We start from the raw sequence: 16,096 nt of genomic DNA, 5'->3' as shown, positions 1-16,096 counted from the left end.
TCTAATTTGGAATGTGTACTGTATAGACAATAATAGAAAAGGATTCTGGTTGATTCACATTATTTGAAGCAAATGCAAATATAAAAGCAATTTTTTAAAAAGAACATTTTTAACAATATAAAACATACAAAAACATAAGTATTATCATATTGCTAGTATTATATTAACAAATTTACCATTAAATTGTTTTACACCTTACTAAAATGTGCCCATATTTTTTTTTTTTTTTTTTAAAGAAATACAAAAGGCTAGAGTGCAGTATTCACGGGGACATTCTTCAAAGGTGTCAGCATCTCAAAACACAATTCTGGAATGTATTTCATTAGTGTTGCCATTTATTTTATTTTTTGTAGGCCAGAGGAAGAAACCGAGGATAAAAAACAATTCTGTAATGAAGTTCTTCAATTGAAAGCACTAGAACGATTAACATCTACGGTAAGGAAACGTCTGTGTGCTCCGTACTGTCTGTGTGCTCCGTACTGTCTGTGTGCTCCGCACTGTCTGTGTGCACCATATTGTCTGTGTGCTCTGTACTGTCTGTGTGCTCTGTACTGTTTGTGTGCTCTGTACTGTCTGTATGTATATTACAAATAACGCTGCATTCAGTTGTCTGATTTCTACAACTTGTCATTCAAACTGGAGACTAGTTGCTATTACTGTTGTAGTTACTGTGTTGCCACTGACAGTCTACATTGACAGACAATGTTCAGAGGGTGTGTACTAGAACCGTGATTTTCTTATAACAAGCAGAAACAGGGTAAATTACATAAATTAGGCTATTAATCATTGCTATTATACAGCATTACTTTAAAATGCTTTAAAAAAAAAACCCTTAAAACGTAATGTTTACTTTTCTGCTTTATTCTTGGATACCTGAATAAGTCCTAGACCGTTTACATTTTTCCTTTGTTCTCTGTGGTGGATTTTCTTTCTTCTTCCAGCTTAAACTAGTTCTATTTCACACACTACAGAAATAAAACCAAAAGCTACAAGTGTATCGTGACATAGTCCTATGGCCACAGAGAACACCTCAGCATACAATAGTAGAAACATGCACACACTATCAGCAGCCATTGTCTTACACAGACATCATTCTACAGTAGCATCTGCACTGTTGGTGGTCCATGGAGTCACCATCATATTCTGTGAGTGGATTAATCTGCATGTACATCCAAGAAATGACTTGATTCACCAAACTGTAATGATGTATTATAGATGAGCCAATGCATATTTATAAGTGCCAGTGTGGTAATTGATAGACAGTCCCTAGAGCAAGGAGCTGAGTAGGAACATGGCTGTTTGCAAGTTAGTTATACAAAATAAATAATGAAGAGTTCTAATATTTGGAAGAGCGATTTGGAAAACCTGTGAGAAACTTATTAATATTATTAGATTAATTATATTAATTATTAGTCTTCCTGAAACCCATCAAACCAGTGAATACTCCATGCATGTTTTAAGACTAAAATAATCCCATAACCAATATGCATCCGTTACCAGTTTGGTCATTACTAATGTACATGTATTTTAGGGAATATTTTATTTTACCTTTTATTTGATTTTTTGTTTTCAGTTTATTTTTTTAGATTTGGAAATCAGTATAATTCATGGCAGACCCACAATCTTTTTAATACATTTTTTAGGACTTGGTTATGGAATGAAACATTAAAAACAATTGTGTTTTGCAAGATGTTGAAGATGACTTGGGTTTAATAGCCAGAGAAGCATAATTTCATGGACAAGACTTATTTAGGTGATCAGATAACACAAATATCAAAAATAGGGATGTGCTGATACTGTAATTGCCTTTAAGAAGTATTTGTAGGCAGGTGTGACGGTAAACTTCAGTCACAGTTCCTTTCCAAACTTTGTTTCGCACACTTTTCCTAATACAGTAGTCTCCGTGTGTAGGAACACTTCGCCTAATAGAACACCCTTGTGGTGAGACTGATTTTTCCCATTGTAAATGCTCTGGCTAAAGGAACAGGAACTTTGCTTAAAAGAACACCTTTTTGGCACAGCTAGTGATTCACTCTCAACTGATACAGTACTGTTTTGTAACCCGATAGCTCATCATCAAACTTAAATTCAAATGGTTTAGTCAGTGTTTTCGAATGTGACTTGTCACCGGAAGACTGTCTTGAGGCACACTGATTGGTTTATTAAATCTTTCCAGAACCGGCGTCATATTATTGCCTCGTTTTATATTCTGATTTCCATGAGCGCACCTGATCTCTACAAAATTGCATGGAAACAAACGGTGAAATACGCCAATATTTCTTTTGTTACAAAAAGTTGGAAATTCTTAAAGCTCCTGAAAAAAAAACCTGAATCAGATATACAAGTCGCTGAGCAATTTTCTGTTCTGGTGAGTTGCTTCACCATTCAAGTTAAATAATTGTGTGCATGTCTTGAATATCGCTCCTGTACAGGTATTCATAATCTAGAGCTGCTGCTGCTGCGTAGTGTGTGTAGGGGTGCTGTGTTAATTTAGTTTGACAGTTAGTTTATAAATACTGACACATTTAATTTTCAACACAGGACTGACAGTAGGGTACCAGCAATGGTAGACCTAGTGTCACATTTAATACAGAAATAAAAACAAAGTAAAAAATAAGTTTGGCACACAAAATGACGAGCGCTAGTCCCACTAAAAGGAAAGTCCCACTCTAGGAACCGACTGCTCTGCGTAACTCTCCCCACATTCCCTAAGCTGACATACTTCTGTTCTGTGGTTTCTGAAGTCCTGGCCTCCCAGGGACTCCGAGCCATTCCGACGGTCCTGGCTAGGCAATCGACTTCACAGGCCCCGTCTTGCAGTTAAAGGGTTGCCTGGTAGTAGTTCCTGTAGAGCGGACGCTTCCCTCCTCGGTGTCAACAAACACTCGGCACCCATCTTTGTGTCCATGGCATTGCAGCCCCCCCGAGCTATAGCGCAGCCACTTTGAGCTCTGCGCAGCATCCCCAGGCATGCCCCCCAGCCAATCCAGACTTCCCAATCAGCTTTGCTCAGGGCGAGCCTGTCACTCAGCTGGTTGCTTAGCAACACGTCTCAACTGATTTTTCCCAGGCACACACACTTGTGCAGGAACCAGTGACCCGGCTGCCTGTCACAGTCTGTTACCTTATTATTATAGTTATTAACATAAGCTTGCCTACTGCTTTCCTCTTATTCTCTGTTAATGTAATATGTTGATGCACGTGCATCATGACAAGTTAATGATATTTATTTGTTTATTGATTTCATATTGTGTCTGTGGTCAACTGTCTTAAAGAACACTTTGGCTAAGAGAACATTGCTTCCCGGGGGGTGTTCTCTTAGCTGGAGACTACTGTACCAGGCATGGTTAAATTGCAATGCCGTTTTCTGTGGTTTAGACAGCTGTCTTTACTGCAATCTTGACAGTTGTGTTGCAGTCATGTAAACCACAGTGCAGTATCAGTTGGCAATGATTTCAAGTCACTAATTGTGGATATGCAAACCACAGTACAGTTTCACTTGGAAATGATTGCAAGTCATCAGTAATGACCTGGGTGGAAGACAAACAGCACTGAAATGAATGGCCCTTTTAGATGTTTGGGGATTGTTCCCTCAAAAAAGCATTTGTTACAATCTTGCAGATTACTGAAGAAAAGGGACACCTTTGCTATTTAGTCCAGGGCTTCTCACAAGTAATGTGCCAGTTGACATTTTATTGAAGGATGTGGTTGCTTGTGGTGTGGAGTAAATGGAGACCATCAAAATCCTATAACTTGTGTTGTAATGCAGTCCTTCCTAGAGGAAACATATCCCTGCATCATGTATTTATAGTGCAACCATGTGCCATCGTTCAAGTGAGGTAAAGATGCTTTCACCCATGGGCTTAATATGATTTTCTTTTGACGTCTACTCAAACTGAAACCACGTCTCCTAATAGCACAGCAAAGTTGAGATTTGGGTGAGAAACTGAATCACCCACACTCTGTAAAGATATGAGTCTTTTAAGATAGGAGTGAAACACAATTCAATGAGAACGTGATAACGCCTAGCATAAAAGCACATAGGTATGTAATCAGATGAGATATATAGAGATGATTCAAAAACACTGTATGTGCGTGCGAGTGAAGATGATGCACGACATAAAGATAGCATGAACAAATGTATGAAAGTACTGTAGTAACATGGTACCTCGTTATTTTTAAAATATCTATTTTGGTCATACACTGTGCAAAACAAAGTAAGCTCACTGGAAAAGAAAGCACTACTTTCACCATGTTAATAAAAAAAAAAGTGAATAAAATATGTTGAATAACACCATTGATCTGAATCTCTAAATGACATTGGTGTTAATCAGAAATAAAGAGCAGGGTTTTTTATTAGCAATTAACTTTTTTTTTTATTCTGGATATTTAGGTGCAGAATGAATTGGCAGCTGCTCTTGCACGGAAAGCAAGGAAATCATGTAAGTATTGCTCTCATTATGCTCTTTGGTAAACTTGTAACAGCAGCTTATTGTAGTTAAAACAATAGAAACTACGGTATAAAGCAAAGGGACTGGCTTTGGGTCTGTCAATGCAATGGGAAAAGCATGGGACTTATCATATATTTTGCACTGATGGCTTTAACTGTTAAACATTCTGAGTAAATACATGTGTGAATAAACCTTTGGAGTTTTGAGGGTAATTGTTTCCTGATTGTCCAAGGTGGGTCTAATATGCTGATTCCTTGCCCAGATGCCCAGTTCATAATCATTTACTCCGTTTCCTGTCCACTACCTTATAAGATATAATGCATATGCAATGTGCAATGTGCATCAGATATATTTGTTATAGTGGCCAACATTTTATGTCTTGTATAAACCTGTGAATTTAATTTACTGTAGTATTTAATTCCCCTGGCTCCAAATATTCTCCAATACTCTTGTTGGGATGCTGTAGAGTAGGTTGGTAAAAACCTCAATTGTTGAATATGCAGTAAATTTCTTATAGTATTTATAAACAGTGCAGGCTCATACAGGTCCTTATAATCCCATTACAATCAATCATGGCATCCAGCCAAAAAAAATGACAGATCACCTACCGGTATCATGAAAAGTCAAGTAAGATTTGAAGTGAAGCAGACAATCCATTCAAAACACCACGAACCATAAATAACATGTTTACGTGGATTCAAATCTGATAATCAATAGCATTAGGAAATTTAATTTTCTCCTGTTATTATAACGCTGCAATCGTGTTTAGCATTTTCAAGAACAAAAAGGCTAACGTGATATACTCTATGTGATATTGAATGTGTGCTGCTTCAGTTTTAGGTGTTAGAAACTAAAATCAAATGATGCCTAACTAGCTTCCTCTGGCTTTTAACTTCAGAAAGTAGTCTGCTGTGTGTATTGCCTGTGCAATAAACAGTGTGTTTTACTGTACCTTCCAGTGTAGCTTGAATAACTGATTGCTCTCTAGTCCCTACAATATGTGCTTTGGGCTGATATGGCATAGAGTGATGATGTAATGTTTTTGGACTGCTTTAGGTAAGAAAGTAACTGAGTGCATGTACAAGTTAAAAATATTCACATCAAATCCAAACTTTAGCAGATTAGAGCTACATGCGAAACATCTAGAGGAGGTCAGGAGGGTATGACAATAGTTTGGTGAAGTTTGGTGCAAAGTTAAAGCAGTTATTGTGTTCACCCGGTATAGTGTGACAGACAATTGTCCAGTTAGATGTTTCACCAAAAGAATTTTGACACAAAACGGCTTCATACAACGCATGTATTTTTGCATTGAAGGAGAATAAAAAGCAAGCTGTACTTCAACACATGTGACATATTTTTCACTTTGTTATATAAGAGGGCATTTTACACTAAATAAATATAACTAGTTTAAACACGTTCTCTTCAGTAGTGGTGTGTTGGAGTTTATACTGTCGGCTTGCATGAAAACACCAACACCTGGCATATAGCCGTGACATCGCTGGCAGAGAGATGCTTTGGATCTCCACCCTGTTACACACTCTGAAGAATTCAGTTCAGTTAACACCTTTCCTGCTTAATCATTTCTTGCCTTTGTGACTGGCTTATGTTTTTTTTGTTACATTCTATGAAACACACAATTATTTGATGTTACATTTTTAATGACTACCTGATCAGTTGGTTACCCACATTGCCCTGCAAGTATGCCTCAACGTCTTGTTAAACTGTTCAGATGCATGCAGCCAAGCCTTCCAGCTTAGACTCTGCAAAGGTGCCCATTCTGATTGTGGTTTTGTGATGTGAAATACTTTCCACTGAGGGCTACGTTGAAACCAGAACAGTGATTCCACTTGTGGACTTGATAGGCCTGATGTGGACCCAGGTCTTTCTGAATGAACCCACACGCTGAATTTCTGATGCTGTTATGAAGCTGTAGGCATTGTGAAGGGGAGGCTTTGTCGGCAGTTTAAATTGGGTTGGAAGCTGTATTTTTGGCACAGTTATGGTTTGTAATTTAAAATGTAAGGGGTAGGTTTAAAAGCCATTTGAAAGCTCCAGCTAATGTGAGTCTGTGGCAAAGTGGCTGCTGATTGTGAACAGGTGACGAGGTGATGCAGTGCAGGAATAATCACAGACAGACAATTGTAATCCGGTTTGGAAAAGGGACTTTATTTTGTAAATCCCGGTTTGGCGACCAAACAATAGGCTCTGGCTATTCACAGCAATATGTAAAGCACAGAGGAAAAAGATAGGTATTGCAGCCCAAATAATAAACACACATTATCCGCCCCACTATAATACTAGCCACGGTCACCAGTTTGGGTGTGTGCAGTAGTGCTCATGGGGGGTGATTATAGTGACTGTGGTGAAGTGTTGATCTGGCTTTGTGCTGGCTCAAGACGACAGCTCCGGATACGTGTTAGCTGCCTGGTGGTTTACAAACACGGACAATTACTAACAGACACAAACAGAACACTCACGAATATTCTCTGGGTCTCTCATGGTCCTTCTAGTCTCAATACAAAAACCAAGCGAAGGAGTAGATTGCAATTCTCCAGCCGCTTTTATGCTGTCACGCATGGCCCCTTGGTAAACGAGTGCAGCTGTCTCTACAGTCTGCAGCTGCTACGTCGTTTCCCTTCCGGGTCAATACATTTTTGCAACAGAGTTTCGCCGCCTTCCAGACTGACCGACTTCCTGACCCTGGGAAAGAACTGTCAGCCCAGCCCATCCAAAGGACTCTACTTTTGCTGCTTAGCGCCCTCACAGGTTGGGAGGGAGATTTACAACCAAGATTCATTATATTTCTGTCACAGTTATAATGAGCATATTGTACAGCGCAGCAGCCCCTGTATGTTTCCAAAAGTGGGGCAGCTAATAAGTGATTGTCGTTATTTATTTCTAGTGGCTCAGGTAGAGGAAACAAATGAGTCAGTTGAAGCTGTGCCTGATGAGCCCGTAAACCCAGCTAATACAGAAAAGGTAAGATTCAACTTTGATTCGCTCTGTGACTTGAGCATCTTACAACCAGGTACTCCTTAACTTGTGACATATATAATTTTGTAACACTATTTTAAAAAGAAACTCGCAGTTTAAAAATGTCAGTGGAATAGTAGCATAATACAATAGGACCCGCAGCTTAGTATTTTTTTCCTCGCGTTTGTTTGCATTACTTTCACAAGTGGTTTCTTTATCTTGACATTGTTCATTTATTTATTTTTACCCCAGTTTTCTCCCCAATTTGGAATTGCCAATTGTGTTATTATTAATCCCGGCGCTTGCAATTGTGCGATGCCCCCTGGGAACTCCTGGTCACGGTTGCCAGTGACATAGCCTGGATTCGAACCTGTGATCTCCAGGCTATAGGGTGCACCTGCACTCCACGCGGAGCACCAGTACTGGATGCCTGACTCATAGTATGCTTTAATTGAATGCCTTGGCAGTCCAATAATAGATCACATAAATTCAAATATTTTACATTAAAGATAAATAAAATAAAAATACACAAAACAAAAAATGGCATGGAAAACAAAGATATATTTTTTTAATGAAATGTTTTAGGTGCTGGCCATTCTCTTCTAATTTGTTGTGCTCCTCTGACATTGAGGTTTTTGAGATTCAATTCTTCTCGACAAACAAAGAGGCTGTATTAAAATGTGTCTCGGAACGCAGTGTGCCAACACTGAATCTGCAGTTTGATGTGTGTTTGATATAATATATACTACAGGTGGGCACGGGTAGAAAATCCGAAACCGGGTACCTGCCGTGAAAAATACCCGGGTACCCAGAACTTTTTCAGTTAATGATTTAAAAAAAAATCATATATATTAATGTTTTAAGTGCATGATACATACTTAAATGCATACATGTAGTCTCGTCAGATCTGTAGACTTGTGTAACCTTTTTCAGTGCTGGAAACATCGAAATAATAATGTAATAATAATAAAATAAACCTTCACTGCTGATTTCTTAAAATAAGTAAAATAAAATAAATGTATGTTAGTTTTTTTATAGTCAACTTTTAAAATAGCCTACATTAAAATGTACGTCCACACAAGCACATTTTTTTTGGAGCATACGCAAAACAATTATTGACACTTTAGAGCCCTGTCTTTTTAATGCATGTTAATCACACTCTTCTGTCTTGACCCTCTTAGCATACCGTAATTCATTTAGTCATATAACCATTATTGGAGCAAAGTACTAAAAATGAAGAACTTCGTCAGTTTCGACAGATTACAATTTTAGAAATTCAGGATCTCTGCAAGCCGTTGAATTCGAGCTAAGTATGATAATATAACCAATACATATAATAGTATTTACAATTAAGGAGAATATTAACTGTTACTCAATGAATGTTTTGCTTTATTTAGACAATTTTAAGCTATTAAAAGAGAATACTATACAGTAAATATACAGTAAAATTGTAACTGCAGTAATTTAGCAGTTGGTTCAAACAGTTTAACAACAAATGCTGGCGTTTTTTCTGAATAATTCTGTGTAAATAAATATAAAACTATGAAGGGGCAACAGTATTAATCCAGACAACAATATAAATTTCACTTATGTAGTGCTCTTCATGCAAGCATTCCAGGGATCTTTACAAAAAAATGTAAAAAAGCCTGTGTCTAGTAGATAATCAGCTACAATAAACAGACCCAAATAAATATGTTTTCAAACAGGATTTAACAGATTTTATTGTGCTAGCATTCCTGATATGAACTGGGAGCAAGTTCCAAAGACAAGGGGGATTATAACTAAATGCCGTGGCTCCGACAGAGTTCAGACAATTTTTAGGGATTTGGCATTTTCCAGTCACTGGGAACGACCAGGAACACATCAGGTCAGCAGATCTTGAAGATAAGAAGGTCCAAGATCATGGAAGGCCTTACAGGTAATAAGAAGAACTTTAAAATAATAATAATGATGATGATGATGATAATAAATAATAATAATAATATCTGAATTGTGTTCATCTCGGTTTTCTTTGAAACTTCTCCAATCACATGAAAATATTTTGTTATTTTCCTAGAATAGCATCGGTAATAAAACAAACTTGAGTGAGATTGAAGCAGTAATTGTATCAATTAAATATGCGATAAAAGACAACATTAACTGAGATAAATTGTAATTGCGAGATATACTTTGTGAGTGTGTATGTACCGGTGTCTCTATTATATATACATATATATATATCATTTTTCTTTCTTTCACTGATGAGAAAGATATTTCAGGCGTCTTCAAACATTCAGTTACTTCTGAACCATTAAACAGTTAAATAACGGAAGACTTCACATAAGCTATAGAGTATTTAATCTTCCTCCAGGCCACAGTATTATAATTGGACACTCCGTAGAAGAATTGCTGTAATTCAGATCTGCTCAGGGCTTCAGCTGGAGCGATTTCACACCACTGCTTCTCAATGAGTGATAAACTCACCCATCCTGTGGTGATTTTATCAAATCTGAGCAGGCCATGTCAATGTCACAGGGGATGTTGGTTAAAACTGACATGTATTTCCAGGGGTGAGGATGTCATGGACAGCAAATTAAAAGATGAACGGATTCCTTGCACCAGTCTGGGGAGCTGGGGCTTCTGTGGCTTGCTGCTTCATAACTGTACTGAACTAGCGCAAGGTATTTTTAACTGCTAGTAATACTCCAAGTTCACAGTTAACAGTTTACACGTTTTAGATGAACACTTGCCATTGACTTCACAGACAAACACTTTTCATTTTGGTAAGGGTATGAGCAAGGGAATTACCAGAGATGTACGATTGTTTTTTATTTCTATGGAATAGGATTTTGCCTGCAGGGTATCTCTGTCATTGAGTCACCTCATAGTAAACATTTTAGTACATATTTAACTATTTTTTATTTATAGAAATATATTTGAAAAAAAGCTCTTTAAAGATCAGAGCTTCAAGAGTCATATGTTTTTTTTGTTTTTTTTTCCTTTGCTGGGGGACTGACTGTGTCAGCTGTGTAAAGTCTAGCGATATTACAGCTTCTGGTGATGAGGTCTTTAGCAGGTTATCAAGGATACAGTGTGTTAGCCAATCGGTTTGCACATTTGTTTAACTATTGACATAATTTGAAACAGTAGCACATTTATACAGCTTTTATGTATCTGTTAGGGGTGGGCAACGATATGAAAATTGTATACCAACATTGTGCACGTATTTAGATATCGATAATATCAAAGTCTTCCAAAACACAGAAATAGAAATTGCAATTGCAATGTCAAACATATATAGACGCTAACTGATATTTACATAGGAAAACTGTAGTGGTGCTTTGCTTCACAATATCCATAGAGAAAACAAGGTCTTGTTATATTGTTTTACTATTCCATCACCAGCCACCTCAAAACCTAAATATTTCCATACTTCACTGCGCACAGACTTTAGCCAATCTGGAAATAATTTAATCTTCAGCTGCTTCACATGTACATGCTAACTCGCTACACCTCTAAAAATATTAAGTACGATGTTGTGCCGAATTTTGATTTATTATGAGATATGATTTGATGTTTTAAAAATACATCTCATTTAATAATGAACCGCTGAAGGATGCGCATATCTCAAAATAATGCAAAACTAATGGCCAATGGTGCTTATGCAGCATGCAACTAACAGAGCTACCTCTGTGACTATGAAGGGAATGTGTTATACGCAATTGAATTATTTATGTTTGACAGTTGTTTCATAATAAATCATGGTCGTAATTGCCTGGCATTGTTTGTGTGTGTCCTATATATATATATGTGCTTTGTTACTGTGAATTTATCTCTTGGGATATTTTTCTGCCAAATGTTTCTCGTCTCTTCATATGTGGGAAATTATTGTAAACTTACTGTTGAATTGTACCATGTTGATGCTGAGCATAAGAGATACAGCAGTGAACACTGCAATCTCCTTCTCCTTGTTCACATTTAAATGCTGTTGTAGTTGTGCGTGAACTACAACTCATCCTTTTCTCTCAGAAATGAAACAAACAAGTAAAAAAAATATGTTAAAGCCAATCAAAAAGCAAAGGAAAAGATGTAAACAGGATTTCAAATAAACTGCTCTTTTGCCTGAGATACCAGTATCCTGCAGTGTGACGTCACTTGGAGCAAGCAGCGTATACAGCGATTAATAGTACTGTAGTGTGTGGTGTTTGCTTACGAGACTGACCATGATTGGTTTGTTGTATATTAATATAAAATAAACCTGATTATACTACATTTGGATTTTTAGCAGTATTAGCAATAAAAAATATGGGGCAAATTATTCAAAGGTCTGTTGAATTTTCTCATCTTTCTGTGCTTGCGTTGCGAATGTTCTGCGTAAAATGGCAAGTGAGTGAAATCTAAAAGAGTTGCGGAGAAACTGCGATTATCACAGCGCTGCGGAAATCAATAAATGAACATGAATTACCACAGGAAACCAACTGCAACGCTCTCAAGGTATAGAACCATACCATAGCCCCAGCACTCCTTCAGTTATGAAAGTTAAAAATGCCATTAAATGTTTTGCTCTCAAATGCATTTTCTTACAATTCTCAACACAATTTTATTCATTCTGCAAGTTCTTGCTGAACCTTGGAAACTGTCTGCTACTGCCTTCCACCGCTGTATGAAGCCTTGGTGTACTTTTTGACAGCAGCCTCTCCTTTGATCTTCTCCATGGTCGAATCTTCCTTCTACCATCTTCAAAACATCTGAGTACCTCCTCAACCTGCTGACCCGCTGTGTCCCTGCCCGCAAGCTGAGGTCCTCCGACTCTGGCCTGCTTGTTATCCCCAAGCAAAAGTGCACCACACTTGGAGAACGCACTGGCTACCTGTAAAGTTCAGGTTTAGCTTCATGGCTCTGACTCTTTGGAACTCTCTCCCAGCTTTGGTACCTGATGCTGCTGCTTGTTATCCCCAAGCAAAAGTGCACCACACTTGGAGAACGCTCATTTAGCTTCATGGCTCTGACCTTTGGAACCAGCTTTGGTGTGTGATGCTCTCTTGCTTTCCCTTGCTTTCACTTGCTTTAGCTGTGTTGTTGCTACTATTTCAAATCAACTTTCACTACCCATATATTATGCTTTTTGCTTTTCATGCATGTAGTATGCATTTCTCTATTATTGTATTATAGCTTCTTGTTACTGTAAAGCTATCTATTTCATGTATTATGCAGCATTCATATATTATGCTTTTTATTTTTCACTGTCATGTAGTATGCATTTCTCTATTATTGTATTATAGATTTTCTTGTTACTGTAAAGCGATCTGAACCTTGCGGTTCAGAAAGCAAACAGCATTTTTGCAATGCTTCTTTCTCTGGGGTTGGCTTGGCGCTGTCACACTTTAACAAAGCCATCCATAAATTGGTGAACCTTGGGTCAGATATTCATTGAGTTGCAGAGCCAGGAGTAGGAACCCAGGAGACTTTCTACACTGCAGTGGTTGAGTTGCCATGCAGATATTCTTTCCACCTCTGTACACCCCCAGTAAACACGAGGGCATGGAAGGTACTGTATATACCAGGGAAAGCCTTTTACGGTTTACTAAGTAATGCATCTAAAGCTTCTTATTACATAACTAGCTTAGAGAAGTGTCCAGCAACAAGGCAGGCAAAAGTAATACTACAATGAAGGACTTACATAAGTTGATTGTAGGAAGTCTTCTGCATATGTGCCACATTTGTTAAATGACAAATAAAGAAATTGTATGTACTGCTGTGATGGATGACAATGGAAAAGAGACGAGTGGATGCTGAGGTTAAATTACCGAAAGACTACAGTCTACTCAGATCTGTAACGCATTGTCAAACTCGTACAAATTGGGGCCTTTTTCCAGTGAACACTGAAGTGAACTGATAGGAGCTGTTACAAGCTGGCAGCCAGGGCTGCTGGTTTATTGTCCTATGCCAAGACTGATGATGTTGCCAGTAAGATAAGCTTAGTGCTGTGAAAATCCCAGGTAACTCTGAGCCTCTGCAGTTTTTATCACCCTTTTTGCATGACTACTTTAAGCAAACTGCTTAGCCAACACAGTTTTTTTATATATGTTTTGATATCTACATAGTGTGAACTTCCAAGGGAAACTGCAGACATTTCAAGTAGAAACTAGCATGTAGGTTGGCAAGACCAGTCAGGATTTTGATCCAGATGTGGCATTGGTTTTATAAAGCTCTGCAGCCTTTGAAGCACTTTAAACATCAGCAGTATTTAAAATATAGTCTGTAATCATCAAACAGCTGGTGTTTGTGATTAACAAAGTATTGGGTTTGTGTCCAGTTGTTGAGTGGATTTTACTCATCCTGCAGTAGATGCAACAAGGGCTTGGGGAAAATGTTCCCTCCGAGGTCACCAATGATTGTATGCTATTTGTATCTGGTGGCTGTTTTTTGGGGGTGTCAGCCCCACGTATTATGAAAACATCACCAAAGCTGGCATTATTTTATACCGGCAGATGCATGGAGACCGTCCTTGGATGGCCGTCAGTAGCAAAACTGTAAAGTGTTTTGGTGTCGTGGAAGAGGGGGAAGTTTACCACTCTTACATCACAAGGACATTTTTTTTTTTAATAGTGATATAAAGAAAGAAAACCCTACTGAGATTTCTTCTTGGTGGTACTAGCTATATTAATGTACCATTGCTTAAGGGTGAGTGGGTTAGGTTGGTTACACCTTCATTATATGACACCTTGGCTGTATGGTTCTGCTGTATCAGTTAACCAAGCAATTCAGTAATACCTTTGTTTTCCTATATTGCAAATGCTCTTGAGGTCTTCTAAGGCACCCAACCAATATCTCGCTGGAGTAAAAAGCGAAAGTCCCTCAAGGAAAAATAAATCATTCAGCAATTTACATAAAGTATGTGCCCTGTTGGTAAAATCAGAGGCATCTGAACCGGGCACATGTGTGTAATTATACATGATGGTTAGTAAAACTTATCATTCACAGAGGCATACAGTCAGTGCTGAGTACATAACCTTATGCCATATTTTAGATTAAATAAACTATATATTTTGTTTGAGAATGCTTTTGTTTTTACAAACTTCAAGACAAGACTAGTTTAGCAGTACATTTGCTTTTATTTTGAAACAAATTTTATACTGTTGCATCAGCTTCAGTTCATGGGTTTTTTTTGTTTGTTTTTTACTCTTTCTTAAATGTTCCATTTTAAAATGTCTCATTGGAACATAGTTAACAGTATTCCACATAAAGCAAATGAATGATCAGCTACTGTACATACTTTTTAAACTAAGCATTGCAGGCCTGCCCTGGATATTTGTATTGGCTTTTCAAATCCATTGTACACTTCTGTTTTCTCATGATATTGAGTTATAACATATCACCTTGTATGCCGAGAAAGTACAGGGGTCCCTCCAATGAAAATATATATCTAGCAAAACAAAATAAACACATGCCAGCAGCCCCTCGATAGTGACTTGCATCACAGCATCCCTTTCCCCCAGCCTTGGCAGCCTTTTTCCCTTGAGCTGTTTAGACTCCCGTCGCCGGGACCGTGTGTGTAACAGGAAACGGCTGACAGAGGCACAGGAGGAACCTCTCTCAGCTGTGAAGCCTTGCACTTTCACTCTGCACTTCGCGGAGATGTTGCTGAACGTTCACTTGCAAGAGGCAGCCACCCCACTACATACTTAGTTAAAAGGGGCTTCCAGACACAGCTCATTTCTTTTGGTTATACTTTTCCTGTGGCGTTCCTTTTAGTTTTGATTTCTCTTTGAGGTTATCATGTCCTGGGACTGTGGATTGAAGTATCTCTTTGCTCTCTCCCAAACTCTCCAGCCAGGGACTGTCTGCACTCTTCATGATAGGGATGATATCAGCCAGATCGAAATGGTTCAGAGGCTGGCCAAGGACAGCTGTCGTTTCCTGCAGACTCCAAACAACACAGCACCAGACAAAACCTTTCAGGTGAGGTGGAGTTTTTTTTTTCTTTTTTTTGTTCTCTCTATGCCTCAGTTAGTGTTGCTGTATCTCTATTCAGTGTGTTTGAATTTCTTACTGACTGTAGTTCTTACACAGTGCCAAGACAGTTTTTTTCATTTGTCTTAAAGTGGTCCATTAGTTAGTAGATCACTCAGTGGTTGTTGCCAGTTCTTTGCCATCATTCTGTTAATTCATAGACTTTGGCATGTCATTTTAACGACTGGGCGCTAGGTTTGTGGCTGTGAATCACAATGTGCTGAATTGTGTTAATTCAGCACATTGAACACTGAAAGAAAGGACAGGCTTCCTCTGTGGAAGCCTGTTCTTTCTTTCAGTGCTAAAGTGCAAAATTAAATCCAGCTTGTTTTTTTTTTTTTTTCCAGTTTCAGTTTTTTTTTTATTTAAAAAAAAAAAAAAATACAATACATACACTGTGACATTTAATTTGCGGGTCCAGTGATTTACCAATGTGTGTGGTATATATATATATATATATATATAATATATATATATATATTTAATTTCGTTTAAATGACACACAACACACACACACACACACACACACACACACACACACACACACAGTAGATGCCAGTTATTAGCAACCCTGATAAAGACAACTTTCAGTTATTAACAACATTTTCCCGGGAATCAATCCCATCCCATAGACTTTAATGTTAATGGAATTCTGATATTAGCCACTGCACGCCGCTTAT

General features: G+C 38.0%; 1 protein-coding gene across 3 annotated transcripts in view; it reads left to right on the top strand.

Moving 5' to 3' along the window:
• The window catches only part of rapgef5a (Rap guanine nucleotide exchange factor (GEF) 5a), a 72,058-nt gene that overhangs the window by 13,742 nt on the left and 42,220 nt on the right, over positions 1–16,096 (top strand). For 2 of the 3 annotated variants that reach the window (XM_041246305.1, XM_041246304.1), the window contains exons 6-9: positions 354–435; positions 4,394–4,442; positions 7,354–7,430; positions 15,237–15,365. In XM_041246305.1, the coding sequence (XP_041102239.1) occupies positions 354–435; positions 4,394–4,442; positions 7,354–7,430; positions 15,237–15,365 (337 nt within the window). Of the gene's footprint in view, positions 1–353; positions 436–4,393; positions 4,443–7,353; positions 7,431–15,236; positions 15,366–16,096 lie in introns of those variants that run through there. The other variant, XM_041246306.1, reaches the window with a different exon arrangement.

The sequence above is a fragment of the Polyodon spathula genome, chromosome 3, assembly GCF_017654505.1.
Source record: "Polyodon spathula isolate WHYD16114869_AA chromosome 3, ASM1765450v1, whole genome shotgun sequence".
Lineage (NCBI taxonomy): Eukaryota > Metazoa > Chordata > Actinopteri > Acipenseriformes > Polyodontidae > Polyodon > Polyodon spathula.
Note: the sequence above shows the minus strand (reverse complement) of the source record. Positions and strands in the feature narration are given on the sequence as shown.